Source organism: Macaca thibetana, chromosome 9 (genome assembly GCF_024542745.1).
Source record: "Macaca thibetana thibetana isolate TM-01 chromosome 9, ASM2454274v1, whole genome shotgun sequence".
Lineage (NCBI taxonomy): Eukaryota > Metazoa > Chordata > Mammalia > Primates > Cercopithecidae > Macaca > Macaca thibetana.
The window spans coordinates 43023649-43036617 of record NC_065586.1 but is presented as its reverse complement, the minus strand read 5'-3'; the positions used below and the strand labels follow the sequence as shown (position 1 = coordinate 43036617).

At 54.0% G+C, this 12969-nt stretch overlaps 2 protein-coding genes across 2 annotated transcripts in view; both read left to right on the top strand.

Moving 5' to 3' along the window:
- The window catches only part of LOC126963224 (mitochondrial import inner membrane translocase subunit Tim23), a 901060-nt gene that overhangs the window by 727525 nt on the left and 160566 nt on the right, over positions 1-12969 (top strand). The window lies entirely within an intron of this gene.
- Positions 11716-12969, top strand: part of LOC126962961 (anthrax toxin receptor-like) — a 92175-nt gene continuing 90921 nt past the window's right edge. The window contains exon 1 of the mRNA XM_050804723.1: positions 11716-12809. Coding sequence (XP_050660680.1) covers positions 12568-12809 — 242 coding nt within the window. The 5' untranslated portion in view covers positions 11716-12567. The remainder of the gene's footprint in view (positions 12810-12969) is intronic.

Genomic DNA, 12969 nt, shown 5'->3' with positions numbered 1-12969 from the left:
GCCATGAAAAAGGGTTGCTGCTGTCCTGGGGCTTGATGCCTGGGTTGGCTATAGCTGAGATGGCTTTCTCCTGTTGTTTGATGTCAGAGGCCAGGCTGACAAGGCTGCTTACGACCCTGATGTAGACCCTAAAGATCCTGAGTCGGGCCATGGGGTAAAGGTCATGGACCCCTTGGTAAAGGCAGGCCTCAACCCCCGACGCCCACCTCAAGTCCCAAGGGTCAGGGATGGTGAGGAAGAATGTAGACTTGTCATACTTGTCACTCATAGTCAGTCGCACAGAGGAAGTGGGCTGCTGCCAGAGGATTTCTTTGTCGTCCGGAATGGTCTTGTGCATGTTGCAGTAGTGACAAGGGCAGCCTCCACTGGTCTCAACCCAAGTGGATTGACAGGCATCGTTCGTCTGATCATATATGAAACAAATGACTGGGTACGGAGGGGGGTACTTTTGGGGGATACTCTGGAAGGAGGATATGTTAAAGGTTACTTGGCTTTGGCACCCTTGAGGCTGGCAGTCTACCATGGCTATGGTGAGGGAGGCTCATGTGATCTCCCTGGGTCCAGGTCTCGGTAAGGTAGAACCTCCACTGGAATGGATTGGTGGGGGGAGTTTGGGCAGGAGTCTCACTTAGACTCGGGAGGACTAGGTGGCCAAGGAAGGTTAGGCAGAGGGTCGTTACCTGCGCGCGTGAGTTGTAACTTGGTAGGGGTAACAACCTGAGTGGTCCAATTGGAATCATGTTGGGTGGGCGGCTTTTTCAGCTAGGACAGGTGATACCAGGAGGAAAGACCAAGGAGCTTGGCAGCGGTGGGAGTGGTGAGGATTACGGTGTATGGTTCTTCCCACCGTGGAGATAAGGCTCGGGGTTGCAGCTGCTTGACCAGGACCAGGTCTCCAGGTGCTACGATGGCGGGATTCTCGAGGGCTGGGGAAGCGGGTGCAGGGAGACACCGGTCCGCGTGTTTTCTCAGAAGCTCACGAAGGAGGGTTAAGTAAGGGAGGTAGGAGCCTAAGGGAGGGGAGAGGGCTGGCAGCTCCTGGAAGAGGAACGGGCATCCGTACAGCAGCTCAAAAGGGCTGAGCCCTGTAGGGGCCCGCTGAGCTGCCCTAAGATGAGTGAGAGCCAAGGGAAGGAGAGTCACCCACGAGAGGCGGGTTTCTAGAATGAGTTTGGTTAGATGTAGTTTAAGGAGACCGTTTGTGCGTTCTACCTTTCCAGATGACTGTGGATGGTAGGGAATGTGGAGCTTCCAGGTAATCTGGAGTGTGGCCGCCACCTGCTGGGTGAGTTTAGAAATGAAGGCCGGACCATTGTCCGATTGGATGGATCCGGGGAGACCAAACCTGGGGATGATGTGCTCTAGGAGAGTGGTTGCCGCGACCTCTGCAGTTTCCCGGGTGGTGGGGAAAGCCTGGATCCATCCTGAGAAGGTGTCAACCAGGGTCAGCAGGTAGCGGAATTTTTTATGGTGGGGCATGTGGGTAAAATCAAGTTGCCAATCTTACCCTGGCTGGTGACCCCTTAGCTGATGAGTGGGCCCTGGGTGCCTGAGCCTACCTTGGGGGTTAGCGGCTGAACAGGTGGCACATTGCTGATATACCTTCCTAATTTGGGCCTGCAGTTAGGGGAGGTGAAGGATGGGTTCCAGGAAGTTATACATAGCCTTAGGCCCTATGTAGAGAGAGCGGTGTATGTCGGTCAATATACGCACTGCCTGAGTCTGAGGGAGCGCTACTCGGCTGTCAATGAACACCCACTCATCCTTGCTGTGGGTAGCACTGGGATGGGCCGTCAGGGTTTGAAGCTCCTGGGGAGAGTAGTCGGGGGAATATGTGGGGGAAAGAAAGAGTAAAGGTGCTGGGGTAGGGAAGGAAGTGAGGGCAGTGGCCCGTGTGGTGGAGTCAGCTAGATTGTTACCCTGCGACACATGGTCCTTAGAATGCTGGTGGCTTTTACAGTGGATGATGGCTACCTCCTTGGGGGCCTGGAGAGCATCAAGCAGCCTCTTTATAAGTGGTCCATTGACTACTGGCGTCCCTTTGGTGGTAAGAAACCCACGCTCTTGCCAGAGAAGGGAGTGGGTGTGTGCAATAAGGTAGGCGTATTTGGAGTCTGTGTAGATATTAACCCTTTGCCCTTCGGAGAGAAGTAAGGCACGAGGAAGGGCAGTGAGTTCAGCCTCCTGGGAGGTGGTGCCTAAAGGCAAAGGCCTGGTTTTGACCGTCTGGGTTGCTGTTATGCCAGCGTATGCTGCCTGCCGGTGGCCATCGGGGGTTAAGACAGAACTCCCGTCCACGAACAGGGTACGATCTGGGTGTTCTAATGGCTGTTCGGAAAGACCGAGGTGGGCGGGCGGCAAGGTGGTGAGAACCTCCGGGCAGGAATGTGCGGGGGCGGAATCGCACCCTGGAGTGGGCAAGAGGGTAGCAGGGTTTAGAGGGGGTGAGGTGGTGAGGGTGATGTGAGGATTTTCAATGAATAGCAGGTGGAACTGTTGAAGCTGGGACAGGGTGAGGTGGCTGAGACACTTGTGTGTGATGAGATCTGACAGTCGGTGAGAAGAGTAGACAGTAAGAGAATGTCCTAGGGTGAGCTTGAGGGCCTCCTTGGTAAGTTCTGTGGCAGCCGCCAGGGCTTGCAGACAAGGTTGCCAGCCCTGGACCGTGGGGTCTAACTGCTTGGAGAGATAGGCCACAGCCTGGTATGTGGATCCAACCGGCTGGGCTAGGAGGCCAGTAGCTACCTTTTGGAGCTCCTTGGTGAATAGATGAAAAGGCCGAAGAGGGTTGGGGAGAGAGAGAGCTGGGGCAGAAAGAAGACAGTCCTGAAGCTTCTTCAAAGAGTTGGCAACCAATGAGGGGTCGGACAGCGGCCCAGTGGGCGCTTCCTTGGCAGCCTGGTAAAGGGGCTTGGCTAGGACCCCGAAGTTGGGAATCCAATGCCTGAAATACCCTACCAGTTCCAGGAAGGACAAGATCTCTTCCGCATCCTGAGGAGGCTGGAGAGTTTCAATGAAGCTTATTCTATCCGCCATGAGGCTTTTTGTAGTGGGTGTCAGGAGTATGCCTAGGTAGGTGACAGAAGGGGTGCAAAGCTGAGGCTTGGCCGGGGTAACCCGATAACCTCGGCTGGCAAGAAAATTTAAAAGTGTAGCAGTATCTGCAAGGGTGCTCTCCCAGGAGGGACTACATAGTCATAAGTCATCTACATATTGCAATAGTGTGCTGTGGGTAAGGGGACAGAGGCTAACACCCTGTGCCAGTGCCTGTCTGAAAAAATGGGGGCTATCTCGGAACCCTTGAGGCAAAACAGTCCAAGTCACCTGGGAAGAAATATGAGTGTCTGGATATTCCCATGTAAAGGCAAACAGAAAGTGACAGTCAGGATGTAGGGGAATGGTGAAGAAGGCATCCTTTAGGTCAAGGACAGTAAAATGGGTGGTATCAGGGGGAATGCGTCAGAGAAGTGTATATAGGTTAGGAACAACTGGAAAGGTGGGGACTACTGCCTCGTTGATGAGGCGTAGATCCTGCACGAGGCGGTAGGCCCTGGAGCTTTTCCGTACAGGCAGGATAGGAGTATTGCATGGTGAGTTGGCAGGGACTAGAATGTGCTGCTGGAGCAGGTGCATGATGATGGGTTTTAGTCCCTGTTGGTGCTCAAGGGAGACAGGGAACTGGGGTCTAGAGGGAAACTTGGAGGGGTCCTTCAGCCGGATGCGGACTGGAGTATGGTGCTGGGCAATGATCTGGATGGAGGTGTCCCACACCTTAGGGTTAATGGGGACCGGAAACGGGAGTAGGGTGTCAGCCTGGCGGGGTTTATCAGGCGAGAGGAGGGGAAAGAAGAACGCGAAGTGCGGGGAGGGGTTGGGCCGGAAGTGAACTGAGGCCCCTAGCTTGGAGAGGAGGTCTCGTCTTACACAAGGGGACTGGGCACGAAGGAATGATAAGAAATGAGTGCGAGAAGAGGGAGCCATCCAGGTGGCAAAACAGAGGAGGAGTCTGGCGGTAGGTGGAGGGAGTGCCGTCAATTCCCATGACCGTGACAGTGGAGGGGTGGCTGGGGCCACTGAAGGAAGGCAAAACAGAGTAGGTAGCCCCCATGTCCGTAAGGAAGGATATGGACTTACCCGCTACCTGGAGCATAACCCTGGGCTCGGTGAGAGTAAGAGGGGTTCCCGAGTCTGGGCCTCTTCAATCTTCGTCGGTGTCGAGGAGCTGGAAGACGCCTCCAGTACCTGGAGGAGGGTTGTCACGTGGAGGGGTAGCGACTGTCTTCAGGTTGGGGCAGCGACTGTCTTCAGGTTGGGGCAGTCTGACTTCCAATGGCCTATCTGCCGACAGCTCAGACAGGGGCGAGTTGGCTCCTTAGGGTTGGGGCACCGCTTGGCCCAGTGGCCTTTGTTGCCGGACTTGAAGCAGGCACCAGGTGGCGCCCGGGGAGTACCTCCTCTCTGAGAGCTCCTGGAGCCAGCGGGCCTCAGGGCTGCTACCAAGGCCCGGGTTTGGAGTTGTACCTTCTGTTTTAGCCTGGCCTGTCGCTGGGCCTCAGCTGCTTCCTCCCTGGAGCTGTAGACCTTGAAGGCCAGTTTGACTAAATCCTGGATGGGAGTTTGAGGGCCGTCCTCCACCTTTTTAAATTTTTTCCGGATATCCGGAGCCAACTGAGAAATAAAGTACGTAGCCAAGACGTTCCTCCTGCGGGGAAGGCAGGGTCAAGGCGGGTGTACTGAATGAGTGCCTCAGTCACTCAGTTAAGAAAAACGGCCGGATTCTCATCTGAGCCTTGGACTACCTCCTTTAATTTGTCAAAGTTGACTGACTTAATGGAGGCTGCCTGCATGCCAGCAAGAAGGCACTGGACCATCATGTCTCGGCGGCGGCGGCCTGCCTGCCCAACCTGGTAGTCCCAGTCGGGCTTGGCTGAGGGCACCGCCTCGGTGCCGACTGGCATGGCGGGGTCAGTTAAGTGAACCTGGTCAGCATGCTGCCTGGCTGCCGCTAGGATACGCTCCCCTTTCTCAGAGGACAGGGTTGAGGTCATAAGGACATGAAGATCATGCCAGGTGAGGTCATACGCCTGGCATAGGTATCTGAACTCTTTGATATACAGAGTGGGGTTGGCTGAGAAAAAGCCTACACACTCTTCAATCTTAGACAGGTCTGCCCGTGAAAACAACACATGGACCCGGACCACTCCTTCGGCACCTGCCACTTCCCGCAAGGGGCACAGGAGGTGGGTCCTGGACCGGGTATGGGCTGAGACAGGCGAGGAGGAGGAGGAGGTAGGAGAGACACGGTCGGTCAGGTTTGGTGGGGACACAGGAGGAGTGGAGGGAAGGGGTGGCGCCGACGAGGACGGAGAAGCTGAGGGGTCAGAGTAAGGGGGAGGTTGAGTGGGGGACCGAAGCGGGGTCAGGGAAAGAGTATCAGGGGGCTCAGAGAAAGAGGAGGAATCGTCCTTCTCCTTGCTTGAGGGAGTAGATTTCGCGAGCAAGACCTGGGCCAACGAATATCGGACACAGAGGTCTGGGCGGGAGTGCAAATCCCAAAAGGCCTGAAGGTAGGCTACCTCGGACCATTTGCCTAGTCTCTTGCAGAAGTTGGTCAGGTCTGTGAGTATGTTAAAGTTTACAGTGCCTTCTGCAGGCCACTGAGACTGATTATCTAATTTATACTGCGGCCATGCCACTGTGCAGAAGAAAATAAGCTGCTTTCCTTTTAGGTCTTGGCTGAGACCTAAAGTCTGGAAATTAGCCAAGAGGCACCCCAGAGGGGATTTTGGGTCTGGTTTGGACTGGGCAGCCCCCATGATCCTGAGGCGGGCAGTCCGGAGGCAATGGGAGCGTCCTCCCACTGCCAGGAGGGGTGTGGGGTATGACGGCTTCCGGGGAGGTCGGATGTCTTCTAGTCCCTGGTGCCGAGGTCACAAGTGAAGGAGGAGGGAAGCCCTGACAGGGCGGCGTTTTGAGGCAGGGACTCCTGGAGCCTGCAGGCCGGGGGAAAACTTACCCAGGAGTGATGGAACTGAGTCTTGGATTTGGAGAAACCACTCCCAGCTCAGAGAGGAGGTCCTGGCTCCCGGAGAGGAGAGCCTGCCCCGACAGGCAGGGGTCCGGGGAGGGGTCTCCTCCCGGTTTGGGCACCAATGTAATGTAATGGGGAGCAGAGCAAGAGGACATGAGGCAGATGAGAACAGAGGTAGCCTTTATTGGGCTGGCGGTGGAGGTTCACCGGTCCCCTAGGGCGAGGGCTGAGGAAGTTGCGGGCGCGGCCGGTATCAGGGGCCTTTTATAGGGTGAGGTAGGCGGGGTCTGTAGGTTTCGGTTTCCTGAGTTAGGTTTGGATCTCTGAGGAATGAGGTGTCCAGGAGTTTGCGCAGAGTGGGGAGTTTTGGCGGGCTCAGGGTGCTTTTGGCGCTGAAAAGTCCTGGCAGGAAATCCCAGCCGGTAAAGTCCTCACAAGGGGTCAGCCATGTCAGGTGGTACCGCCATGTTGGGTCTAGGTCCCTGCCTAACATTACTCCTTCGCAGAGCACATCTCCCCATCTACACAAGCATTGTACCTAGGATGGGGGCTTTACTCCTGTTACTTTTGGGAACGTCCCACTCTGTGGAGTAGCTGTACTTTAACCACTTTACTTTCTTAATAAACTTGCTTTTGTCCCCGGAGGAAAGCAGGAGCCAGGCAGCGCTGGGCTGCTGTGTGTGCTCAGGGCCCTGACCAGAGAACGCCCTGGCCAGGGCATGGTGTGACCTGGAATGAGATCCCCCATCTGAGGTGCTGTGGGAGAGGCATTGGGGATGAAGCCTGGAGGTGGGTGAGACTCAAATCTGATGTTGACCCTGGGAATGATCCTAGAGTAAGCGGAAGGCTGTGAGTCTGTAGGCAAGGGAGAGACGGACATGAGGGGAAGCCAGACTCATGTCATTTTCCACCTTGAGGGACTTCGATCTGGCCCTTGTTCTGTTGGGGTTCTGGAGGACATCCTGTGCCCTGGCCTCTCTGACCTTACTCCATATGGTGCTGATGCAGCAACAGCAGTGACCCTCGTGGGTCCTGGGTGGGATGAAAGGTGCCCAGATAGTTCCTCATTTTCTCTCCACCTTTTCTTTCTTTTTACTATTATTATGTCTCCCCTTCCTTTTTTCATCTTCCCTCTCTTTCTCATCATTATGTATTTGTCTTCTCCTTTGCTCTCTCCTCCTCCTCCTCATTCTTCTTACTCAGATCTGGATGTTAGCATTGGAGTGTGAAGCTGGGTGGGGTACCTAAACCAGCAGTTGGCAGTGACCAAATCCACTATGGTCTCTAAAAGCTGGGATGCTGCCCTGAGTTTATCAGGATGACATTTGGCAGGTTGAAGATAAATTCACTTGGATCAAGACCTCATGTGGTTGTTGTGAAAATTAAATAAAATAAGCTGTAGGAGCATCTGTCATGTAGACACTTATGTAGTCAATAAATGATAAGTCTTAATCTTATACCATGAAGCATCCTGACAGCAAATGTTCTGTCCTGCTGTGACACCTTGTGTCCCCATTTTTAGTGCTGAGAAGAGGGTTGTCACATCCTAACTCAGGGCATGCTGGACAGTTCTCCTGTTCAGGGCGGCATGGCTGTGGTTGGCAAACTTTGTCTCAGCCATGAAGGCAGCCCAGCGGGGCGCCTGCGGAGGTGGTGCCGGGTGCAGCAGAACCAGAAGGATGACACAGGCAGGCTGCTGTACCTAGGAACAATACTAGCTATACTGGGGAGATGTATGTGCGTGTGTGTGTGTGTGTGTGTGTGTGTGTGAAAAAGAGTAAGCATGAGTTTGCAAGCCCGTGTAAGGGAGTGCATGTGTGTATTTGAGTATGTGTGATTGCGTGTGTGTGAATGTATATGCATGTGTGTAAATTTGTGTGTGTGCAGGTGAGTTTATGTGTCTCTGAGTATATGTATACATGTGTGTATGTGTGAGTGCATGTGTGTCACTGTGTGTGTGTCTGTATATGTGACGGTATGTGTGAGTGTATGTGTGTGAGTGTGTATGTCTCTCTGTGGGAGCTCATGGAAGCTCAGCAATGGGGCTTCAAGCAGACCAGTTTTTCTTGGAGAAAGGGGGAGAACTGGCTTCATCCAACTAGTCGTACATGTGTAGGTCTGGGATGGACTGGAGAGACAACTTAGCCCGAGCCCATTTTACAGATGGAAAGCTGAGGCTCAGAGAGGTTGAGCGCTTTGCTCAGGGTCATTGAGAGGAGTGACGTTTCTGTATCTGCCTCTTTGGGAGACAGTGGCTGAAATTCATCGCTGATGTGAGGCACCCCCTCTGAGGAATCTGCTCAGAAAGGGCATGGGAGCTGCAGCACGTGGTTTGCATCCTCTCCATGCAACAAAGGGCCTGGACTTCCAGCAGTCACAGGGTAGTCTGCAGGGCAGGGTAGAGATGTTCCACAGAAGCTGGTCAAAAGCTGGAGTATCATTAAAGATCACAATATACCACCACATCAGGTTCCATTATTTCTAAGGAGGCAAAGCAACTACATATTTTAGAAATTTACTGTTTATTTCTCATTTCCAGTCAGTCTCACCCAAAGGTTTCAAGTGCAAAGCCCTGGCCTTCCACCGTCTTCCCATAACCCAGGTCTGTATCCTGTCCCTTCCCTCCCCTGCACCTGGCATTGCACAGAAGGTGTGGGTGGCAATGTCCCCTAAAAGCTTTTGCAAGGCTTAGCTTCCTGCTGTGCCGTCTGTACCTCTGTGAGTAAAGGCAAAATGTCAAGAAAAGGATTCAATTGTCTTGTATCTAAAACCAGGTATTTTCTTTCAGGTGACCCTGAAAATTCAGAGATTCATAATTTGATCATCTATGTATTTTTTCCCAGGAAAGGCACTGAACGGGTTACATGTGCAGATCTTTGGATATAATCTATTGGAGAAAGGATCTGGGCTGACGACGCCAGCACCTAGCACAAGCCCTGGATGAGAATGGGGCCCTACAAGATGAACAGAGAGAGGGATTGGCGGTGGGCGGAGGGAAGGGATGCAAACAATTATGGCCAAGAAGTCACCTTAGGGGAAAAACCTAAGAAGAATTTTGGCTTGCAAAAGAGAAGGAAGCCTATAGAGTGGAAGTGGGCGTGAGGGGAGAGGCTGAAAGAGAGACAGAGGGAAAAAGGACAAAGGAGGACAGGAAAATAGCCAATAAGGCAGACACGAGAAAAAGGGAGAGATGAGAGAGAAACAGGAGAGGACAAGGAGACAAGAAGCAGAGAGGCAAGGGACAGGGACAGCAATGGAACTCAGAGAGGACATGGGAGCGAGCTGGAGGAAGCTGACAGAGGGAAGGGAAGAACACGCCCCGCCGCCGTCAAAGGCAGGACTCAAGAACGCTGCCCTTCGTGGAAGTGAGATGGGCCCCGCTGCCTGCGCCCGCTTGCTCTCAGTCTTGGCCGACCTGAGCGCGCGTCTCTCCCGGGCTCTCAGGCGGCGCACCAGGGAGGAGGTGCAGACGCCGCCGCCACCGCCCAGCCCAGCGCGCGGCTCTGAACTTGGCGCCAGCGCCCTGAGGACACCAAGCCCCGCCTTCCTGGCTGCACCCGCCTTCGGGGCGGGGCTTGCAGTTGGGCGGCCCCAGCGGGGAGGGCGCCGCGGGCCAGAGAAACCGCAACCCTGGAGAAAGCTCCCTGCTGATCCGCCGGGCGGCCCGGCTCTCCCCCGGCTCGGCTCCCCGGAGCCGCCCCCACCTGGCTCGGACCAGGACCGGCCCTGCAGGAGGGCGATGGCGTCCTTTGGCGGTGCCGGCTCTCGCTGCCGCCCTCTGACCCTGGGCGCCCGGACCTCTGGCTTCTGGGCCTGCAGTACCTCAGCGATAGGCGAGGGCTGCGCCCGGTGCCTGCGGCTCCCTCAGCGCCGTGGACCCCCGCGGCCTGCCGGCCCTCCTTACCTCACTGAGGCGGGAGAATCGCTTGAACCCGGGAGGCAGAGGTTGCGGTGAGCCGAGACGCGCCATTGCACTCCAGCCTGGGCAACAAGAGCGGCATGGCGGCCCCGCTAGCGGCACCTCCCCCGCATCCGAAACGCTCAGCTCCTCCCGGGAACGCCCGCGGCCTTCACTTCCCAGGCCCCAGCTGTGACCCGCAAGAAGGCGGGCTCGGCGACCCCAGAACGTAGAGGTGTCTGGGAAGTTAGCTGTTCCCGTAGTACGGTGGGAGGGGGCCAGGGTAGAAAATGACAGTTCAAGTGCCTTAAAATTAAGAACTTAGGCGTTGTTTAAAAAACAATAAATGGAGTGAAAAAATCAAGCCACACCGTAAAAGAAGATATTTGCAGCAAGTGATAAAGAATTAATATCCAGAATATATAAAGACTGTTATTGAATCAATGTGAAAGAGAAAAACACCTAAAGCAAAGAATGGTGAACACCTAAAGCAAAGACATCTAAAGCCAAGACATCTAAAGCCGTCACTAGGCACTTCAAAGAGGAACCATGAACGACCAAAATGAAGTGAGTAGGTGACCAGTTCCCATTAGTAATTAGGAAGTCGCAAAGTAAGACCACAAAGAGGGTTGTGAGGGTGGCTCACACCTCTCATCTCAGCGTTTGGGAGTCCAAGGCCAGAGGATCCCTTGAGGCCAGGAGTTGGAGACTAGTCTGGGAAATATAGCAAGACCCTGTCTCTACAAAAAATAAAAATAAATAAAAAAGTAAATCACAAGGAGATGACTAACCACCAGGCAAAAATGTTAGAGTATGCTAATATCAACTGTTAAGAGGAATATGAAGCAAGATAGCTCAAATACGCTTTTGAAGGAAACATACCAGGCTTCATTCATTCTGAAATACCCCTTATTTAAGATACTCCATTATATTAAATACAATTCCAAAACAAAAAAAATCAAATAACAAAAAACCAGACTAACCCAATACTTTTTTTCACTTGTAATTTGTATGTTACACATATTGAAAGACATGTTTTAGACTTTAATTAGAGAAGGATTTTTAATCGTATATCACTCTTGTGCATACAAAATAAAATTGATTAAGATGTTTCTTATTTTATTTTATTTATTCATTTTTTTTTTGAGATGGAGTTTCGCTCTGTCGCCCAGGCTGGAGTGCAGCAGCGCGATCTTGGCTCACCGCAAGCGCCGCCTCCCGGGGGGCCATTCTCCTGCTGCAGCCTCCTCAGTAGCTGGGACTACAGGCTCCGGCCACCACACTCGCTAATTTTTTTGTATTTTTAGTAGAGACAGGGTTTCCCCATGTTGGCCAGGCTGGTCTCGAATGCCCGACCTCAGGTGATCCGTGGAGGTGATCTGCCTGCCTTGGCCTCCCAAAGTGCTGGGATTACAGGTGTGAGCCACCACGCCCAGCCCCTACTGCAGTTTTGACACTGGGATGTGAACTCGTCCACACTCCTGCCCTAGAGAGGGGGCCTGTGTTCCTCCCATTGACTCTAGGCAGCTGTGACTGCTTGGACCAATAGAGTACAGTGGAAGTGACACTGTGTGACTTCCAAAGTGATGTCATAACAAGTTCTACAATTTCTGCCGTGCTCACTGAAAACACTCTTGGAACTCTGGGGCACCTGTAAAAGCCCAAGCACCCTGAAGCTACCATGCTGGGAGGAAGCCCAGGTCACACCGGGAGGTTACATGCAGGGTCTCCATTCACAGTTCCAGCTGAGCCCAGCTTTTGAGCCCTTCTGCCCAGGAGCCACACTTGTGTGAGTGGAGCAGCCTCCAGATAATTCCAGTGCCCAATCCTTCAAGTCATGTGGGCTGCTCAAGCCTTCCCATCTGGGGCCCCAGACATGAGGAAGCCCTCCCTACTCTGCCCTGAGTGCCTGATCCTCAGAACCTGTGAGCGTAATAAAATGAGCCTGTTGTGTGTCTCTAAATGTAGGTGGTCTGGTACACAGCAGTAGAGAACTGGAATGTCCCTCACTCACAAGGACTCTGGCAACACCGCAGTTTCCATCTTCTTCCAGATCTGCCATCTCCTGGGGGACTTAAGTGTCATACAAATAACCTCCCATTGCCAACACTCTGGCCTCCCAGTCCTTGACCTCCTCACCCACAGCAATGTCCTCACCTGTCACCTGGGCTAACTCTTCCAGTGAACAAATGGCAGGGTCTAGTGGTTTTAAGGGACACTATGAGGGCTGTTATAAGGGAAATGGAGGCTTCCTCTTATAGCCCTTCCAAAGGTCCTGTGCCTCCCCTCTGGTGTTGTCAATATGCAGGATATTGGGAAGAGCTGCAGGTCACAAAGTCACCATGTCAACCTTCCTGTCAACCATAAAGGAATTCTGTCCCCAGGGTGGGGGAAGGGCCAGGCAGGTAGCTGGAGGCAAGTCTCCCAGAGCCAGCTGCTGACCCTAGTCCCTGCGATCTGGGGAGGTACCTGGTGAAGGGCCACAGTGTGCACGGGTGGAAGGGCAGGAGGAGGGGTGTGGCCCTTGGGCATAAGGGGAGGCGCCAGAGAAGGTGGCCAGAGGTGGCCTGTGCTCAGCCTATCTGGGCCCTGGCACAGGCACCCAAGAGTGAGGTGGGGTCACAGGGACAGCCAGATAATGAGGAGCCATGGCCGCTGGGGGCCCTGCTTCCTGCTCTTCCTGCTGCTGCTTCCTCCACCGCTTTTTAGAGCAGGAAGCCTTCGGTACCATGGACCTGGCTGGAGAATGTTTCAACGCCTGGCCCTGGGCTCCAGGAGGGCCCACCACCACCATGGCCCAGGATGGAGGCAGCAGTTGCGCCAGGGGCAAGCAGGTCACAGATGCCAGGGCTCATTTGACCTCTACTTCATCTTGGACAAGTGAGTGTCCCTTCCAGCTCTGGCCCTGGGTCACCCTCAGGAGCCACCACCTCTTTTTCACTAGGGACAGGACGCCACTCAAAGAGATGCAAGCTTCTGTCACAGAAGCAGGGCCAGCCCTTTGGTCAGACCAGACCTAGGCCTCCTGATCTTCTGAGGC